A 21,716-nucleotide genomic window follows, 5' to 3' on the forward strand; every position below is an offset into this window, starting at 1 on the left:
CCCAGGTACAAGTACATAGAATGCGTAAATACTTTACGGGGGTATGGGGGAGGGGGTGGATTCGAATATACCAGAAATCGCAACAAAACACAGAACATATTTATGCCTGGGACGCACTGGACATCTACCTTACTTTTGTTGAAATGTATCAGACACAAATAATGCTTCTACCTTTTTTTCAGAAAGTAGAATGAATCTTTTTGGGGAAGAACCTAAACTTTTTATCATACAGGGCAGGATTTCGCAAAAGTGTGTGTTCATAACATTATACATTTTAAATATTGAGTCTATTACAATTAAACATATTAAGATCATAATAATGATTTCCCCAACTAAGTTATTCATGATCTAAAATGAGAGAAATGCATGCCAAAATGAGGAGCAATGCTGTTGTGAATGTATCTAAAATAATGGAAAGTTTGGCTTTATAATTGTTTCACAAGCGTGAAAGTATTTTCATGATTTATATTTTGGTTATTTTTTTTTATTTAAAAATTAACTGGGGACTGTTCACTTCTATACGTTGTTATGGGTCAGAATTACCCGAAATGCCAGCAAAGATCAATAACACAATTTAAACTTAACAATAATTTATTTACAGTAATATATAATAAATATATCAAACATAAAGTACAAACTTAGCAAGAATTTAAAAATACATACATCAGAGTGTCCGTTGCTGCACACAATGTCCCAGTGAAAATATATCCCATTTATATCTATATAATAGTATATATAATAGTGCTTATACGACAAAGTATATATATGCATCGAATTGACAGGGTATTTATATAGTATCATAAATCTAGAATATTCTAGAAATTATCAAAACATGATATTACTGGAACAATCTGGACATACACAAAATTTAAGAATGTTCTAGATCAAATGACCGAACATGTTGACCACTCTGGAATGTTCAAGAAACTTAATGTTACTAATAATATACATGATGAAACAATACAAATCACAACACAACTCACCCCCCCCCCTTAAAAAGTTTGAATGTCAATGAAAACTTATATTGTTAAAGTAAAATATATGTACATTAATACAAATCTAATTTGTTCATGATACTCTGGACAAGGCGTCTGCAATAACATTGTCTTTGCCTTTGATATGCTTAATTGTTATGTTGTATTCTTGTAACAACAAACTCCATCTAGTCAGTCTTTGATTCTTGTTTGACAATTTGTGCAAAAATGTCAGGGGGTTGTGATCTGTATATACAAGAATTGGATGCAAAGTAACATTCAGATAAACATCAAAATGCTGTAAGTAGGGGTGGGACGATACACACATCTTGCAATACGATACGTATCTCGATATATTGGCACGATACGATACGTATCTCGATATTATGATAAATTATAAAACTATTCCAAATAAGAAGTATTTTATTTTTTTGTCCAGACATTAATTCAACAAATTATTCTACATCAAATCATGTTAACTTTGGTTTGAAATTAAAACTTGAAGTTCATCAATTTCATTGACTAAAACTGTACAAAACAATGATACATGTACATACTATTATTACTATTCAGAGTTTGTTCACAAATGGTTGTGTATTTCATCAGAGAACACGGACTAAAAATTCATTTAAAAACATCGATCATATTTACATTATTATTAAATCATTGCTGAAAGTGTGTCGCCAAGTTGAGATTACAAAAAAAGCACGAGATAGATTAACAATTTATAATATCAAATGTTCTGGAAACGATATTTTCTGTGTATAGAACGCATTTCATACTGAACTTTTCTTGTCCAATCTCCCGAGCCTGCTTAAAAGTGAAAACGTTTTACCCCTAATCAACGACTTATTAGTTCTAAAGTGCGTCTTCAATATCAAAATAATCTCTTCACTTCGTACAAGCCGCCATTTTCAAAGGACAGGTACTTTCATTTTAAATTTTTGGATGGGTCCTTCGTGTATCGTTTCGTACCGATATGTGAGTGCTTGTATCGTAAACCGCATCTTGCAGGAAAATATCGGTATGTATCGGTGTATCGGTATATCGTCCCACCCCTAGCTGTAAGGCTAACAACAAAGCAAGGCATTCCTTTTCATTGGTGGAATACTTTTGTTGAAATTTTGTATGTTTCTTTGAAAAATAAGAAACAACTCTATCTACCTTGTCACTATCCCAGGTAGCACAAAACATTTTCAAAACATTTTATTAGTGTTGTAAAAAGGTTTTTTTGAAACATTTCAGACTAAACATTTTAAAAATATTTTTAAAACATTTCCTCTTCTCATTATAACATTTTAAAAACATTTTTAAAATGTTTTTAAGAAGCTTATGATAAAATCCTTTTGGAACGTTTTTCTAAAATGTTTTTGAAACGTTTTAAAAATGATTCAAAAGGTATGTTAACCTCTCAAATATTAAAGATTTTTATATTACGCTTTAAAAACGTTCTTAAAACATGAAATGAAACATTCCTTTTCCATAAATCTGAAACATTGCATGAAAACGTTTCTGAAACATTTGGAAGGAACATTGTCAAAATGTTTTTGAAACATTTTTAATATTGTTTCAGGAACATATTTCTAAAATGTTTTTGAAACGTCAGTCAAAAATTATTCAAAGGGTATGTATTGCTTTCAAATATTAAAGATTTTATATAACATTTTAAAAACGTTCTTATAATATGAAATGAAACATTCTTTTTCCGTAAATCGGAAACATTGAATATTATGTTTCTGAAACATTTGGAATGAACATTTTAAAAATATTTTTAAAACACTCTTAATATCGCTGTTAGTAAAATATTCAATTCCGGGTATATTTCAGCCTTTGCAGTGAAAATGTTTATTTAAAACCTTAAATAAAATAATTCTTTTTACTACAACTGAAACATTTTAATTATAGTTTTTGCAACATTTTTTGGAAACATTTTCAAAATGTTCCTGAAACATTTATGTAATTGCGGCGCAATTTAATTCATTTAGTAATTTTAAGAGTATGTTGCGTGAATGTTTTTAGAACATTCAATTTACTGGATTTTTTTTTTTTTACAGACTTCATTTCTCATTGCTGCAACATTTTTTAATGTTACCTTCAAAATTTTCTTAAAACATTCAAATAATGTATGATTGCGATTTTCCTAAAATTGAGTTTATGAAGAAAAAAAAAGAATATATAGAAAGAATAGTGTTAAAATGAGGAATTGTAGTAATTTTTTAATTGAAAGATTTTTTTCCGGTATTTTATAGTTTTGGCTTATTGATTAAACAGACATGTATAAAATCCTTGGATGAAATAAAAGATTCGTCAAAAAAATCAATAAATGAAAGGATGGGCAAACAAACAAATTTAAAATATAAATAAATGAATAAAAACATAACCATTTAATAATATTCTTTATGGTTTTTTTTTTAATGTTCTTCATCAAATTTGTGATCTCCCAGATTTTTACTCTGAGGCATTAGATAGGGATTGGCACACTGGTCAGTTTCAATGTCATGATAACCTTGTTATGCAATTCTCCTGCTGGGCAGCGCGTTACAGAGTATAGTGGTTTGCAGCTTATCTAGGCCAAATTTTGAATTCTGGTAAACAAGATGTGCGCATTTCCTCCGTGCCGATTTGAATGAGAAGACTTTGTATCATATAAACCACAATAACAACCTCGGGATTAATTAACTCTGAATGGTAAGAATTATTAATTATCATAGACTTTAAAAGATCATGAAAAAAGGAATTTTATACTAATAGGGCATGATCAATGATTGTACACAAATGTATGTAGCAAAGACAAAGCGTTAAGCATGTTAAGGTTAAATACATGTATTTGATTTGATTATTACATTCTTAATTACACAATTATATCCTTGATTCAAGTTGTATTTGTGAAATGTTAATCATCAAGCAATATGTTTATTTTAAAATGAAATTTCTTTGCAGTATGGTGTTGGTTCCATCATTCGAATTTCCGGCCGCGAATTTTGTTTAAATTCCCACATTCAAAAGACCCGCCTTTAGTGAAGACAAAGGTTTACGTAAATACTATTACTCTTCAATGACATTATTTTCATAGTAATTATTTTTAGGCTTTTTTTAAATTTGATATAATTATTTAAAATATTTTTTGTAAATTTTCATTGATCATCTTAAGATACATTAGATGTAGATACAGACACCATTTTCCGTATCTTTACAGGTTGTGCTATTTTTTCCGCGGGGAGAGATTCCTTGTCAGCCTTTTCAGTGTATGTGATTCTAACTTATAGATCCGCCGCTCTATTCGACCTATACAGTGAAATATAGGATTTCTGTTCTTCTGTTCTTTTAAAATTCAGTATATGGATTAGACACCGTTTTCGCCCTTTAAAAACCAGATGACTTGAAAGAAAATAAGTTAAAACTTGTATCGAGAATGGATCTTAAATGTGCATATTGAATATGGGTTTGCATTTAAGGTTTAAAGATAAATAATAATTTGTGTTTATTTCTTTTAAAATATAAATATATCATTATTTAATGAGAAAAGGTAAACTTTCAGGAAAAATACTTTTGTAACCTCGACTTAAATGTTTTAAAAACGTTTTGAAAACCATACAAATTAACGCGAATAAAATTTTTTGAAAATGTTTTTGTTACATTTTAAAAGAATGTTATGATAACATTTGTTGAAACATTTTGTAAAATGTTTTAAAAACGTTTAAAAAACCATACAAAATCACGTGATTAAAACATTGTTGAAAAATGTTTTTGAAACATTTTAAGAAAATGTTCCGGAAACATTTGCTGAAATATTTCATAAAATGTTTTTAAAACGTTTAAAAAACCATACAAAATCACGCGATTAAAACATTGTTAAAAATGTTTTTGAAACATTTTAAGAAAATGTGCTGACAACATTTGCTGAAATATTTCACTAAAATGTTTTTAAAACGTTTAAAAAACCATACAAAATCACGTGATTAAAACATTTTTTAAAATGTTTTCGCAACATTTTAAAAATGTTTTAAGAACATTTTAAAAATGTTTTTGTGTTAGCTGGGATGTTCTTGAAACAAAGCTGCCCCGATTCCAATATCACTAGCATCAACAGTAAGCTTAAATTGCTTAGAAAAATCTGGAGTTGACAGAACTGGGTTGCTCATAAAGACAGATTTGATTTTATGAAAGGATTTTTCACAGTCCTTTGTCCATTTAAAGTTAACCCTCTTTTGTAAAAGATTTGTAAGTGGACTAACAACTGAGGAAAAATTTGGACAAAATTTTCTGTAAAACCCAGCCATGCCCAAAAACCTCATTAATTCTCTCTTGTTTGTAGGAATCGGGAACTTTGCAATAGCTTCCACTTTAGCCATAATGGGTGTAACATAACCTTGACCTACTTTATGACCTAAATACTCTACATAAGCATGACAAAATTCGCTCTTCTCAAGATTCACAGTTAAGTTTGCTTTAGCTAAAATGTCAAATAAAGCACGCATGATTCGGAGATGTTCGTCCCATGTGTTGCTGTATATGTCGACATCATCAATGTAGGCCTCGCATCCCTCAAGGTCTTGAAGAAGGGAGTGAATCATCCTTTGGAATGTAGCCGGTGCGTTTTTCATGCCAAAAGGCATTACTTTATACTGGTAAAGTCCATCTGGTGTAGCAAAAGCAGATATTTCTTTTGCTCTTTCTGTTAACGGTACTTGCCAGTAGCCTTTCAACAGGTCAAATTTACTGACAAATTTCGCGTTTCCAATGTTTTTAATGCAGTCATCGATTCTAGGTATTGGATATGAATCAGTTTTGGTAACAGAATTCACCTTTCTAAAGTCTGTACATAATCGGTACGAACGGTCCTGTTTTGGTACAAGAATACATGGTGAGCTCCAATCACTTTTACTAGGTTCAACAATGTCATTGTCCAACATGTACTGCACTTCCCTTCTTAGGTACTGCAATTTTATTGGATTAAGACGGTACGGATGTTGTTTGATAGGCAGAACGTCACTCACTATGACATCATGACAAGCTGCATTAGTTTTCTTTGGAACATCCGAAAAGATTTGATGATACTCATTTATCAAGTTTTTAACTTGTTCTTTTTGGTGAATGTTCAAATGTCCAAGTTTGGCATCAAAATCAGCCAAAATTTCTGAGTTTTTCAAGCGGACACTCTGATTACAATCTTTCTCATTCATTTCTTTACTCGTATCACTTTCAATACAATTTTGAACAGTCTTAGCATTGGCTAAATTGGAAACTGGTTTTACAGAATTTCGGTCACACCTTTCAAAATACTCTTTCAACATGTTAATGTGACAAACCCGTTTCTCTTTACGTCGACCTGGTGTCTTAACTACATAGTTTACATCACTGATCTTGCTTTCAATTTCATGAGGGCCATAAAATCTTACCTGTAAAGGATGACCAGGAATAGGTAAAAATACAAGAACCTTATCACCTGGCTTAAACACCCTATTTCTGGCATCTTTGTCATACCACATTTTCATTTTCATCTGAGAATTCTTCAAATTTTCTTGTTCTAATTTACAAGCATTGTAAAGTTTTTCTTTGAAATCAGACACATAATCTAAAAGATTAAGATCACTAGTCTCAGTCAGCCACTTTTCCTTTAACAATTTCAAAGGACCCCTAACCGTATGACCAAACACCAATTCAAAAGGACTAAACCCAAGAGACTCCTGGACTGCCTCTCGTGCAGCAAATAGTACAAGATGAACCCCTTCATCCCAGTCTTTCTCATACTGGTAACAATAGGTCTTCAGCATTGTTTTTAGGGTTTGATGAAAACGTTCTAGCGCTCCCTGGGACTCAGGATGATAAGCAGTTGATCTATATTGCCTTATACCCAACTCATGCATGACTTGCTGGAACAACCCAGACATAAAATTTGACCCTTGATCCGACTGAATTGCCTTAGGTGCTCCTACAAAACTGAAAAACTTGGTTAGGGCCTTAACTATGCTCTTTGCCTTTATATTCCTTAGAGGTATGGCTTCAGGAAATCGAGTGGATGTACACATAATGGTAAGTAAATACTGGTTCCCATATCTAGTCCTAGGCAAAGGTCCTACACAATCCACCAACACTCGACTAAACGGTTCTTCAAAAGCTGGAATGGGTTGAAGAGGAGCAGATGGTATCTTCTGATTTGGTTTACCTACCATCTGACAGACATGGCATGACTTGCAAAACTTCGAAACATCCTTTCTTAGCTTAGGCCAATAAAAATGACTCAAAATCCTATTATAAGTCTTATTGATACCTAAATGACCAGCCATAGGTGTATCGTGAGCTAAACTCATGACATCTCGACGATAAGCAGCTGGGACCACTATCTGGTGAACAACACGCCACACTTCATCTGGAAAAGCGTCAGGTGGTCGCCATTTTCGCATAAGGATGCCATCTTTCATATAGAAGCATTCTCCAACTTTAGTAGCCTCTTCTGGTGGAAGTGCCCTCTTACTAAGTTGAATGATATCTGGGTCTTTATGTTGTTCAGAGAGTAAACGTTCTCGGCTGAGGATGTCCTTGCCTTGGCTAACTAGTGGATGCAACTCATCATCCTCACCACCAAATTTTGGTAAAAGTTCTTTCTTCTTTTGCTTCTTTATATTGTGCGGTTCCATGCTTGTTTGAGTGCCATCAAGGTCAGATAAGAAAGTGTCATTCAAATCAATATCAACAGAGGAATTCGTCTCGTCAAAGGCTTGAGTATGGTCTGCCTCCATTTCTCGTCTTCTGGCCATCGCTCTAGTAACAGCACAGGCTGGATAAATGTCATCATCTTCATCATCGCACATGACATTGGAAGTGATTTTCTCACAAACTATAGGATCAGGTACAACCTTCCCACCAGCTAGATCGTTGCCTAACAACAAAGAAATGCCTGGAACGGGAAGAGTAGGTCGAACATCTACGATAACAGGTCCAGTAACTATATCTGACTTCAAACTAATTCTATGCAGGGGAACATCAATGGCGCTTAGCTCCACACCCTGTAATAAAACTGACCCACCAGTAGAAGTCTGCTTAGACAAAGGAAGCACGCCCTCTAATAACAAAGTCTGGGCAGCACCAGTATCTCTCAAAATCTGGACAGGTTTAATTTCGCTATAGTCACCGAGTGAAACAAATCCCTGAGACATAAAGGGCTTATACTCCTCCATAGAATCAATAGAACTGGACTGTGAACCCTGGACATCAGGAGTGTCAGAACAAATCGAAACTAAGGCTTCTCTATCACCTCTAACTGCCGCACAAGCGTGTGGTTGAGTTTTATCAAAGTCATTTTTTCTCTTAAGTTTAAAGCATTCACTGATCAGATGACCTTTTTTCTTACAATAACTACACGTAGGAAGCGACCCTATTCCAGATGATCCTTCAAAACGTCCTGGACCGAACTTAAAACCACCTTGGGATGGAGACTGGGAAATTGTGGAAGACCGAGACCCTGAACCACTCTTTTTATATGTGTCTGAATTGGTAGAATTACTGCTAGTCTGAGATCTTGATACAAAATTCTTTTTATGAGACAGAGCATAAGTATCAGATATGACTGCTGCCTCTTCAAGAGTTTTCACATTCTTATCTTCTAAATGTGTTTTCAAATCTTGAGAAACACATTCCTTAAACTCTTCTACCAGGATGACTTGGCGCAAATTAGCAAAAGTTTTATCAAGTTTCTTAGATCTAAACCAGTGATCGAATAAATCTTCTTTCTCTCGTGAAAATTCAACAAATGTTTGATTATCAAACTTTCTATACTTTCTGAACTTTTGTCTATACGCTTCAGGTACTAATTCATATGCTTTTAATATTGCTTCTTTGACCTTCTCATAGTCTGAACTCTCAACTACCCCTAATGCAGAGTATACCTCAGCCGCTTTTCCAACCAGTACACTTTGTAACATCGTTGACCAAACATTCCGTGACCATTTAAGATTCTCTGCGACCTTTTCGAATTGGGGGAAATATTTGTCTACAGATTTTTCTTGAAATTTTGGAACTAATCTGATATTTTTTGCTGCGTCAAATTCAGTTTTGACAATTGACGGTTCTGGTTTGTGCTGTAATTTTAATTTCTCTAACTCAAAATGCTCTTGTCTTTCTAATTTTTCTAATTCAAATTTTCGTTCACGCTCTCGTTCTTCTTTTTCTCTTTCTCGCTCTTCTCTTTCCCTTTCTCGATCTTCTCTTTCTAATTTTTCTCTTTCAAGTCGCATTTTCTCTAACTCTAACTGAAACTGATATTCTGCCATTTTATAAGAGCCTAACTCTGATTTAAATGTATATTCTGGAAGATCGTATTTTTCAAAGACGTTTTCTTCTACTAATTTGTTTGCAACCTTTATTCTAATATCTTGCTTTTTCTGAGAGGATTTAACATCTAACCCAAGCAAACCTAATGCGATCAAGTCATCCTTTTTTAACGTATCAAAAACCTGAACACTTGGTGAACTAAGAAAGTCTGTGACCGAAAACACCATGTTGATTTCTGCTGGCTTATAATCAAATTTAACGGTTCAATAAACAAAATTCTGACAATAAACTGCAAAAGTGCAAGAAATTCTTTATCCCGGACGAGCCCCCAATTCTGTTATGGGTCAGAATTACCCGAAATGCCAGCAAAGATCAATAACACAATTTAAACTTAACAATAATTTATTTACTGTAATATATAATAAATATATCAAACATAAAGTACAAACTTAGCAAGAATTTAAAAATACATACATCAGAGTGTCCGTTGCTGCACACAATGTCCCAGTGAAAATATATCCCATTTATATCTCAATAGTGCTTGTACGACAAAGTATATATATGCATCGAATTGACAGGGTATTTATATAGTATCATAAATCTAGAATATTCTAGAAATTATGTGAACCCTCAGATATCCGGACGCCAGATATCCGGATGCTTCAGTATCCGGACGATTTTTCATCGGAACGAAATTTGTAAATGTAATTTTGTCTTGTTTAACTGGTGATTCAGATATCCGGATGCTTCACATATCCGGACAAATTGACTGGGAACCAAAGTGTCCGGATAAATGAGGGTCCACTGTATATGCATCGAATTGACAGGGTATTTATATAGTATCATAAATCTAGAATATTCTAGAAATTATTAAAACATGATATTACTGGAACAATCTGGACATACACAAAATTTAAGAATGTTCTAGATCAAATGACCGAACATGTTGACCACTCTGGAATGTTCAAGAAACTTAATGTTACTAATAATATACATGATGAAACAATACAAATACAACACAACTCACAACAACGTATATTTGTTTTGTGTGATTTAAAGAAATCTCTTCTTAATTTCTCAACATTTGCTATTCCAAAATTTATAATTTTAACTAGATCTGATTTTTTTTTCAGGTATATGCGAGCCAATGGACGATCCTAAATGTTTAAAAATCAACGAAGCCGTTACATGTTTGTGAGGTGTAAATCAATATTCTATAGACTTTTATTATTATAATATATTATTTTAAAAGCAGGGGTAAAATAGTTATATTTAAGTTACAATTGTGATCTTTTAGGTGTTACTTTTTAATATTTGCTTACTTATTTTTTTTTCATTATTGAATGACTTTGCATTTTGCTTCAGCGATAATAAAAGCACTTTATATAAGTCCTGTTTATCATTGTCATTATCATGGCGTTCTTGTGTTGTTGTTGTTTTTTTTTTCTAAACATAAGAACGTTTCTGACACAGAAATATCCAATAATTAACCCCCCCCCAAAAAAAAAAAAAACAACAACAAAAAAATATTGACTGTGGTTGGTATTTTTACATTCCATAAAACAAGTAAAATCTAAAGCATTTGGAAAAATATTTATTTTCCATTTATTAACAAATTTGATAAAAATAAATAAATAGGTGTATAAATATAACAAAAGACAAAATACTAAAACAAGCGTATAAAATACAATATCAGAATCTGGATTTTCATGGGTTGGCTAACTTCTAGTGTGAGATCCATCAAAATGATGTCCTGAAAATAAAGTGAGGATACAGGTGTAATTTCATTGAGAAAACAGAATCTACACTATTACAGGTAAGATTACTTTCATTCCAAAGTTAAGCGGGAAATAATAAAATCTGGATTACAAATATTTAAGTAAAAGAGAATGTTTATATGAATAAGTAATTATAAATTGGTTTCAATTCTGATCATTGTTTGAGCATCATTTTTTGAGTAAAATACAACTATAAATACATGTGTAAATACCTTTATGATCTTTTGGTTCATCGTAACCTTTTTGTGCTACGTGCAGGGCTTGACCTTTTCTTCGTACCTGTAAAACATTTAGTTTCAGCATTTTGTAATTCTTCATTTGATGTTTAATTTTGACGTGCATATCATAATGCATATATATAATGAAAACGTCACTGACTATGATTATTGGCAAAAACGCTTTGCCAGAACTAAGGGTCAATTTCTGTATAAATAAAAATTGAAATTAATTATTATGTACAGGGTTCTAAACTTTTGCTAAGTAAATACATTATAAATAACGAAATCGTCACTCATGGAAACATGCATGTACGTCATCAAAAACAAGGGAAAGTTTATTTTCGTCACTAAATATCTGTCAACCTGCTTGACCTTGGGCTGTATTTTAACTTTTTTCCTATTTACTATACGTACGTTTTACTTAGAGATATTTTTATACATTTATTTTGAATTTAAAATGAATTTTTTTCTGAATTTCAAAGCGTCTGCTGCTAGGCTGCGTAAATTATTCGAATAAAGTTGAATGCATGGAACTATCTGTTAACTGATAAAATATAGTCTAGATATTACGAAAACTATAAAGAATAAAACTTCATTTACTTTATAAAATTATGCTAAACAAATGTCCCTCAAAAAATGTCATTGACAAGAAAAAAATTACTAAATTTTATATCGCTTAAAATTAAAGGAAATGGGATATGCATTCTTAAATGTATTTATAATGTATACATGAATAAAGAAGAGATATATTGTGTATAATTGTTTCGGTCAAATAAATTTTTATTATTATTACAGTATTGAGATGAGGTGATCAGTTATATTATTGATGGCGGATTTCGTTAAAACATGTTATTTTGTACAAATCTAAGGCAGCTAGAACACACTATGCAGAGAAAAGAAGTCATTAAAAATGTATTTGGCGAAATTAATCTACTCACGCTTTCCAGGCTTCGCAGGCGTTCTTATATCTCTTGGCCCCGTCCAGGGTACAATAGGGACTGTTTATATCAGGGCACCGGAAGTTCTCCCGATTCTTTAAGTCCTTTGGTAACAGCGGTTGTGATGAATGCATTTGAAGACCTATGAATAGAGAGAAGAGTATAGACTAGTATATCCGAGTTTTGTGCCTACCCATTCTTGAACTGTCATAATGTGTTAAGCAGCAAATAATTAAAGTAAATTAGTAAATTAATGAAATTATATTTTTATAATTAATAATTTGAAAGAAATAATTCTCACTTGAAAAAAGAATACAAGCAATTAATGCAATGTGTATCAGCTTCATCTTCGACGATTTATAACAAATTTCTGGTTTTCTTTCTCTATTTATACTATGTCCAAGTCATCTGATTAATTAACATAAATGGGTTATGCATGAATTGCATGTTCATCGTAACACCGGTTTTGTGGCTACCTTGCGTAATTCAAAAATCCCCATTCCTTCCTGAGCTGTAAATAGGTCAGTGCAAATAGTCCTCTTAATAAATTTATGCGTCCATTCTGTGAAAAGTTTAATTAATTCCACCAATCATGTAACACATGCAGGATTGTCCTCAGCTTTTTAGAGGTTATATGGGATTAAAAAGTCACACATGTAGTAAATAAAGGAGTAAATATTTACCGACTTTATTAATTATTTGAGGAAGTTCAGTCACTTAGGTTATTTCCACATATACATCATCAAAACAGGTTTGATACCATTCCTTTGTCATGAGTAAATAAACAACTTTAAAACGTACATCATCTAATTCGAACGGGATTTATAATAATTTATAATTCCTTCACAAAAATGTGGGGATTTAAACATAGGATTTTGAACACAAAAATTGATATATTTTAAGAAACACCGCATATTTTCTTAACTTCTTTTGTTGACAAACCTGATTTGTAACAAAATATGAACGTAATAAAAAAAAATATGCCACCGACTTTACAAACTTTATCTTTCCTGAGCTCCACTCATCAAAAAATGTAATGTGTCTATCCCAAAAGAATTTCTTACAAAATAAAAATGCCCACAATTTTTATCAAATCTTTCGGAGCAAAATTTGACGGGAATGTTTAAGACTGTAAAATCTGTGTCTTTTGAATTCAGCGAAACTTTATTTATTTAGAATGTTGATTGTACAATGACAATTCAGCAACTGAACTTGTACAGTCAACATGTGAACATGAACAACAAAGAAGATTTACAATATATGTATATTGTATCACAGTACTAATAGATCAATTTGTTTAAAAACATTTCTGTTCTAAGGAACTCTGTAGTTCAAGTTTAAATGATTCAATACATATAAAATATAGATTCAAATGAACATTGCTAGCATATTCATCTGTATTTCTTTCTAAAAATAAAAAGAGGAATACAATGTGCTTAAATTATAGAAGTCGATTCATCATGGTCATCATTAGTGCAGAAATTACAATCATGCATTTATAAAAACTATACAATCAACCAGCTTCAATTTCAAAGTTTATAATAACAAATGGAAAATTAAATTTACACAAATCTAAGTTCAATTGGTAACATGGTCAGATATCAATGTCATATTAATTTTGTACTTTATATATGTAAGGTATTTTAGAAAATATTTCACATTCTAACCTTGGATAAAACTACAAAACGCTTAATTTATTCTTAATTAACATAACTATCATGCATGAATAAAAATCAACATTCTGAGCATTCCACATTGAATCCAAATTACATTGCAAATGCTAAATATTCTTTTCATGTGACGATATGTATGAATATGCAATTTAATGTAATTTGATTATCTCTGTTTCGAACACACAAAAAGCTTTGTAAGAAACCATCAATTGTATGTGGAATTTTATCCAATTCTGGAAAGAAAAAAAAACAATCACAATGAAGTCCTCGAGAATATTTTAAAATGAATCTTTTTAAATAATTTTCTGAAGACTTTTAAAAATGTTGCAGTTTTTAAAATCTCACGACATGGTGTCAAAAAGTTGCAGTTGCCTACCAATTGGTTATGATGGCATATTTCTGTCCCTTCGAGCCAATTTGAAATCATTTTTCTATTGATTATGTTGACTTGCAAAATGCAAACAATTGTGCACATACCACGAAACAATATCAAACATGCAAGAAAAATGTTTACTTTATCAAATTGAAAGAATTTGTTTGTTTGGGGTTTTTTGGCAAATATTGCAAACATGTGATTAATCATGCAATAAATTTATTTTGACCTGCAGCTTAAGTCTATATCTCTTTTATCATGTGTCAACCCATAATAATTACACTACAACTATTATATACACATGTAACTACTCGTGTTGATGTATTTTTGAGAAGTTGATGCTGATTTAAATGCTAGTAATGCTGATCTATCAGACAACTCTAAATAAGTCTGCAATCATGTTCATTTAAAGCAGAGTCTAAACTTTCTTTAGTGTTTTAACTGGTTTTATGTTTAGCCAAAACTACACCGTAGCAATGATATAAGTTGATAAACAGTAATCTAATTTTCCATTATATTTACAATAACCAAGCTGATAAGCAGATACTACGTACTGGGAACCATATTGTGTATGGTACAAATCTTAAAATGTCTTTTACTTGAAAACTTAGTATATTATATGAGTTTTTCCTTTAAGTTTTCTCATATTGTTTTACTCATTTATGTAGAAATGATGGATATATAAGCAACTTAACAAAAAGCATTGGCAGAGTTTCAGTTAAACCTATGATCAGTAAGATATTTTTTTTCAAAATTTTGGGGGTTACCTTTCTCTAAACTATACAAACACAGATGTTTAAATTAAAGTTTTAACATTATACAGACCAATATACATTGTCATCATCTAGGAAATTATAGGACTAGACTTGTATTAATGACAGTTCAATATCTAGGACCCAATTAAATATTGAATATCTATAAAGTGTAATGTAACCATGTGTAATTCCATTTACCCAACATGAATATACCTTTGAACACTGACTCATGATGGTTCGTCATCGACCCAGTATGTAATTAAACACAGCATCTGGGGTCGATTTTGTTCTAACGAAGACCAAAAAGACAATGGAAGTAAATATTGACACAGATATTCATTGTGCATAATTATGTAACTTAAAACCACCACATCAATATCATTCTGTCATTAAACAATTGATGTAAATATGACACTACATGTAACAAAAACCAGAAGTCACTGTCGAGATTGTAGCTCTACTGGTTTGTACTTATAACAGAGGAAGAGAAGACTACTAGCCATTGGAACTTGAAACTTAATAACAGCAATAAATATAATAATGATTCTTCATTAAGTTTCTTTTTGGGACAAATTCACACCGAAACTGTGGGAGAAGTAGTATTTTGAAAGTATATCATAAAGGAATTTCACAGAAATTTCTATTTTTAGTACCGGTTACTATGGCAACATCGTTTATTGATGTAATAAATTATGCATTTTAGTATAGTTTAGTTTTGTGTACTAAGTTTTATTGAAATCAGACCAAAACTGTGGGAGAAGTAGCATTTTCAAAGTATTTCACAATCATTTCTATTATTAGTAAATGGCAACACCATTCATCGAAAACCGATGCACTAGATTATGTACCTTGTCTTGTCTACTTGTGTGCCAAAATTATATTGAAATCAGATCAAAACTGTGAGAGGAGTAGCATTTTGAAAAATTGTTTACAGGACGGAAAGACAGACAGACAGACAGACAGCTGGGCAGACGACAGACACCTTACTATCGCATGAGCTCTTATGGTCTCTGACCAGTAGAGCTAAAAACTACAGGACCAATTTGTATAAAGTATTTGGAGAGAAAATGAAGAGACTGCCATTTTATAGAGTCTAGTTATTTTCAAAGAACATGAACAAACACAAAAAATACCAACTGAATTAGTAAATACCAACATTGTGCACAATATTAACTACTTGTTATCCAAAATTATGCATAAATGAAACCTTCGTTTCGTGGCGCATTGTCTCTATTAATGGCACAGTCTACGTTTATTTCCCCAATGCTGCCTGCAGCATAATGGAGAGAGACACAACAATACTGAACAACAGGTAAACAACAAAGAACACTCTGTCTAGGGCCACAGCGACAGAGGACCAGTCAAGACTCTCTGGTTCCCTCTCCTGTTTGGCGAGGATAGAGGCACTACACTCCCTTATTTCCTTCAATATTTCCAGTAATTGTCCCTCAAACCCCACAGTAAGAGGCTGCTGTTGTTTTTGGCTTTCATTGTCTATATATTGACGTCGCTTACATTCTTCTGGGTAAGGAAAATGGAAAATGTTTCCTTTTCTTTTATAACGTTCGATGTACAAGTTATCCTGAAATAACAGATCATATACATGAAAATTACTCTTTTTTCCTTTCACTGAGTGATTGATATATATACTATATGCTTGATTTACAGGTAGATTTTCTGCAATAAATTTAGCAACATTGCAGCATCTATCAAAATGAAACTAATAAACCCGATTTTGAAAAGGTATAGTTGTTTTGGCGCAATGAAACATGGTGATCTGTTTCTTTTGATACAAGTACATGCATTGGAGATACATATATTTCATAAAAAATTCTGCACATACCGCGGTATATGTGCTGAATTTTAAAGTCAACATATACTGCAGAGTTATAATTTGTAGCTTAAAAACTGGATTGGTACCTTTATATTTTTTTGTACAATTCAGAAGTGCAACAAGTTAATACGATTTTGGGACTCGATAGAAGATTTACGTTAATTTAAATACTCTTTAAACATTCAAAAATATTCATATTAAAATATTTCAGTTACGTTTTTATCGTGGTCGTACTGCGCATGTACACACGTTATCGTCTGCAATGGCCTGATGACGTATTTCCTAACTGTTGAGGACACGTGACCGCTCTTCTTGTAATGTATGTTGAGAACTAACACTGTCATAAGACAGGACAGACCAACCAAGATCATCGACACGAGAAAGTAAATAGCTGAAAAGGAAGAGTAGGATTGTTACTGCAAGGAAAATCTCCTCTATATTTTCTCTGAGTCGATTAAATTTAAAATGGTATCATAAAAAGTTTTCATTCGTTTAGATTTCCTCCATTCAGACTACATGCAAATTTGGAAAAATGGGGCTAATACAGCTAATGCAAAATTCCTTTCCTTTAAGGTTTTATATATGATTAATGATTAATTCCAAATGCGAGGGCGAAATCGTAATAAATGAGTTCAGAAGAGAAGAGGAGTATTAATGGATATATCGAGCTTTAGAATCCATGGAAAACAAACCTAATAAAGGTGGATTTTCTCCTGACGCCGGAATCATGTTTACGATGACCAGCTGGAAAACTGCCAGGGATAGAAGGACAGTGATCTCCAGATTGACCTTCTCTCCGGCTTCAGGGGGCAGGATAAAGCCAAGACCGGCCATAAAGGACACCAAGAAGCACGGAAATAACAGGTTCATCACGTAGAACAAAGGTTTCCTCTTTAACCCCAAGATACACTCCATTGTTGGATAGGATACATTACTGTAATAGGTGATAACACTGGAGGCGTCAGCTCTCGTGACGTCCCATTCCGTGTTGTTGACGTAACTAGACATATCCAGGGTGGAACTTTTGTTGACGATGTGCACCTCTGCGCCAGTGTAGATCCACGACCCAAATACCAGGCGACATTCCTGGGTATCAAACGGAAAGTGATAGACGTCGATTGCACATGACGTCCGGACGCTAGAGGGAAACTGATATTGTACCCGGCCATTGCTGTTGACGACGGCTCTATAGTCCTTCATCCCCGGTAGTCCCTTCACGTCAGTTCTGAAAGAAAACAATTACATGTATCATGTAGAAATATTTCTCTGCGTATATGCTGATGTTTTTTGCTTCTGTCTTGTGGTCCCAGAATCTGGAAACAAACTTGGTCTTCCGTCAAAATTTTGATAATCTACACTTTTTGTATGCGTAGCTACATGTATTATCAACTTCAGCTTAAAATGTGATAATGACATCACAGACAAGGCTCACTTTCACATGCCTGTAGGAGACGGGGAATGGGTAGCACCCCTTCCCATAATATTGCTTGTATACATACTGTTCATTTCATAGAATGAAAATGAATTGGAGCTAAGTTACAGTTATGCGCCCTTAATAATATTACGCTTTATGATTTTTATGTGCCCGAATCGAAAGATCCGAGGCGTATATTGTTTTTGTCCTGTCTGTTTGTCTGCAAACTTTAACCTTCGCCATAACTTTTGAACCATGAATGAAATAGAGTTCATATTTGGTATGCCTACCCACTAATGAAGCTCTTTCAAATGACACCAATGTCAATGACCTTGTGACCTTGACTGTGACCTATAGGCTAAAAATAGGTTTTTTGCAAACTTTAACATTTGCCATAACTTTGGAACCATAAAAGATAGAGACTTCATATTTGGTATACATACAACACTTATTAAGCTTTTTAAAAAGACACCATGTGACCTTGACTGTGACCTATACGCTAAATATAGCTTTATTGACGGCAAACTTTAACCTTCGCCATAACTTTTGAACGAACAAAGAGAGACTGAATATATGGCATGCACACTCCACTATTGAGCCCTTTCGCATGACACCAAGGTCAATGACCCTGTGACCTTGACTCTGTCTTATATGCTAAAAATAGCTTTTTTGAACCTTCACCATAACTTTTGAACCATGAAAGATATAGACTTCATTTTTAGTATGCATACTTCATTGATCAATATCTTTCAAACGACACCAAAATCAATGACTTGGTGACCTTGAATGTGACCTTTATGCTAAAAATATGTTTTTTTAATATTTGTTGCCGTCGGGCGCATACTGTTTCACAAACACATCTTGTTTAAAGGTACAAGTTGCTCCTCCCTCCAGTTAACATTGTTAGATTGTCCCAGTTAACATTGTTAGGTTGTCCCCACTCCGAACTGAAATTCTTAAACGTTCTTTCTATAATCATTTTTATCCTGCCCAGTTTGGCTTAAAACTAAATCATTTTAGCGCAATATGAAACTTCCCGTTAAGATTTCTGACTAACTTGTTTCCTGATCCTGGGTCTTGGTCTAAGAACTTCCTTGCTTTACTACAAGTATATCAGTATATAACATGTTAATGGTATTTCTGTTTATATTTTTAATATGTATAAAATGATTTATGTACATATGACAGCAGTGAGTAGGTAAGGAAGCAATATGCTCTCTTTCTCTCTCTCTCTCTCTCTGATATCATACGTGTCGTAGAGGGTGAGATCGGGAATCCAGATTTTGTCCTGTGGGACAGCCAGCCTGTCTATTCCGCTATAGTGCGACTTATTCCACCTTAACCTGCAGTCGACCCAATCCTGAAATGAACGCAGTGCTGACTGTACTTTTCACTAGATGACAATTTAAAAACAATTTGATTAATTCACCGAAATGTTGATTTTATCTCTGAAGGCGAGCGTGGGATTCCTCGTTAGTTTTGTCAGAATTTTGAAGTTCGGAGATAATTAATTTTACAGGTAACTTGTAGACATTGAGTGCATTATCTGTATACAGACATGGACTTTATCATTAAAAGCATTACCACTCTCATCCATGCCGTCACGTCAATGGTCTGTTTAGGCTCATTCTGAAACATCAAATATATTAATTAATATAAATTCTCTTCTTCATCTTATTCTTTTATTATCAATAAAAATTATTGTTGACAATGAAGACAATATATTTGATGCTATATTTGACTTCCTTCCTATCTAAGCATATTAAATCAAAGCATATATTTTTTGTTTATCCCACTCACCCACCAATCGAAGAGTATTAAAATAAATCATGCTATGGTACAATACAGTACCTAGGTTTCAAACAGTGTAAGGATCCGCAATTTTTAAGTCAAACGTATAAACGAAGGAAATGTTGCCATATAAATTTAGGTTTGTTGCAACCGGGGCTCGAACTCATAACCTACCAACCGGGGCTCGAACCCATAACCTACCAACCGGGGCTAGAACCCATAACCTACCAACCGGGGCTCGAACCCATATCCTTCCAGCTGTAGCAAACTCCACAACTCTTCTTGATACTTTTGCCTTATACCAGTTTTAGTGCGAAGTGTAACGATGACAAACATTGTAAAGAAACTACTAAATACAAGTATGTATAGTTGAACAAAGTTGAGATTGTTTTACAGACACTGAGTGTAACAGATGCTTTACCAGATCTACCAGCTGTCTGACCCCCAGGTCTATAGTGACCACTACAGGGGAGTCCCGTATGTCGTCACAGTACGGCCGCACCTCCCTCTTATAGGACTGAAACACCGCGGTCACGAGGTCGTCCAGGAGATACGAAAATCCTACTGAAAAATATAAAATAGGTATCACCCACAATTACGCATTTCACTGAAAACTGACATCCGTCTATCGATGGGCCCTATCGATGTCGTGTACGTACCATGGTTTCCAAACAAACTGCATGTTACATGGGGACATTGATAATATAGAACAGCTAACTACATAAAAATCCACCTAATAAAAATTTCAACCTCAAACAAAAATAATCATGCTGCAGATAAGGAGTGGAAATCAAGGAAACAAAGAAACATATTTTCAGTTAACGGTTTTTCTTTTTAAATTCAAATTGAATTAAATTCATTATAAGTGTTATATATACATTTATATGTTAGTATGCAATATTTGTACCCCAAGATCACATTAAAGAACAGGGTACAGTTTCAATACAAATTAAGCCCTGTAATTTTCCAAAATATGAAATATGAAAGTGATATAAGAAATTAAAATTCATTCTTTTTGATCATTGGAAATCCATGCAGTAAGAATACACAAATCATTTGTCTCAAATGACCTCCCGAATGCTAATTTTGACGTCATTAATTTGTGCATTTTCCCGTGTTTTCTTAAAAAGTTGCAGAAGACTTCAATTTTCAGTGGAATTTCCTTTCAGAAAAAATACTTTGCCACCATCGTCCACAAAGATTTTGAGATATGTGATTTTTCATAGCAGTTTACATAATATATCAAAAAATTGAAGTGGGCGACGGTGGCAGACACTGTTCTCTAAAAGAAAATAAACGCAGAAATAAATCATTTTGAGGCGTTTTTGCATTAAACTTAGAAATAAACCAAATTAATGACGTCATATTTCCAGAACGATCCTCCTTCATGTCATATTCATTAATAATCTATCATATTCATCTACTCAACTCTTGTTAAAGCCAATTTTACAACTTTTTAAGAACATTAAATTTTTAGGGCACAAAAAAGCCCAAACTGTACCTTCTTCTTGCTATCAGAGGTGGGAGTCAAGAAAACCACATCGCTACTGGTTATCTAACAACAAAGCTCTATGACAAAGGTATCGACTTTAACAACTTTTCAATCCCCAACTTCCCTTACTTATGAAGCAATATACCTTTCTACGTAAGAATTTTTTTTTAAAACGAGGTGAGTTATTGACAAACAAGTTGAAGAA

General features: G+C 33.1%; 1 protein-coding gene and 1 long non-coding RNA gene across 2 annotated transcripts; both read right to left on the reverse strand.

Moving 5' to 3' along the window:
* Positions 1–10,823: 10,823 nt before the first annotated feature.
* Positions 10,824–12,773, reverse strand: LOC134235145 (uncharacterized). The gene is made up of 4 exons (XR_009985343.1): positions 12,481–12,773; positions 12,180–12,321; positions 11,236–11,302; positions 10,824–10,998 (listed from the first exon to the last, which is right to left on the reverse strand). It is a non-coding gene; the product is annotated as an uncharacterized LOC134235145 (long non-coding RNA).
* Positions 12,774–15,456: 2,683 nt separating this feature from the next.
* Positions 15,457–20,611, reverse strand: LOC134235144 (neuronal acetylcholine receptor subunit non-alpha-2-like; the record flags this gene model as incomplete). The annotated part of the gene is made up of 6 exons (XM_062717248.1): positions 15,457–16,562; positions 17,030–17,205; positions 17,507–18,039; positions 19,479–19,588; positions 19,813–19,857; positions 20,441–20,611. Coding segments are annotated over 6 exons (1,365 nt in total), but the record flags the coding sequence as incomplete, so codon positions are not given.
* Between the last annotated feature and the right edge of the window lie 1,105 nt (positions 20,612–21,716).

Source organism: Saccostrea cucullata, unplaced genomic scaffold (genome assembly GCF_032062105.1).
Source record: "Saccostrea cucullata isolate Sc308-1 unplaced genomic scaffold, CSIRO_AGI_Scuc_v1 ctg3562, whole genome shotgun sequence".
In the NCBI taxonomy this organism is placed as follows: Eukaryota; Metazoa; Mollusca; class Bivalvia; order Ostreida; family Ostreidae; genus Saccostrea; species Saccostrea cuccullata.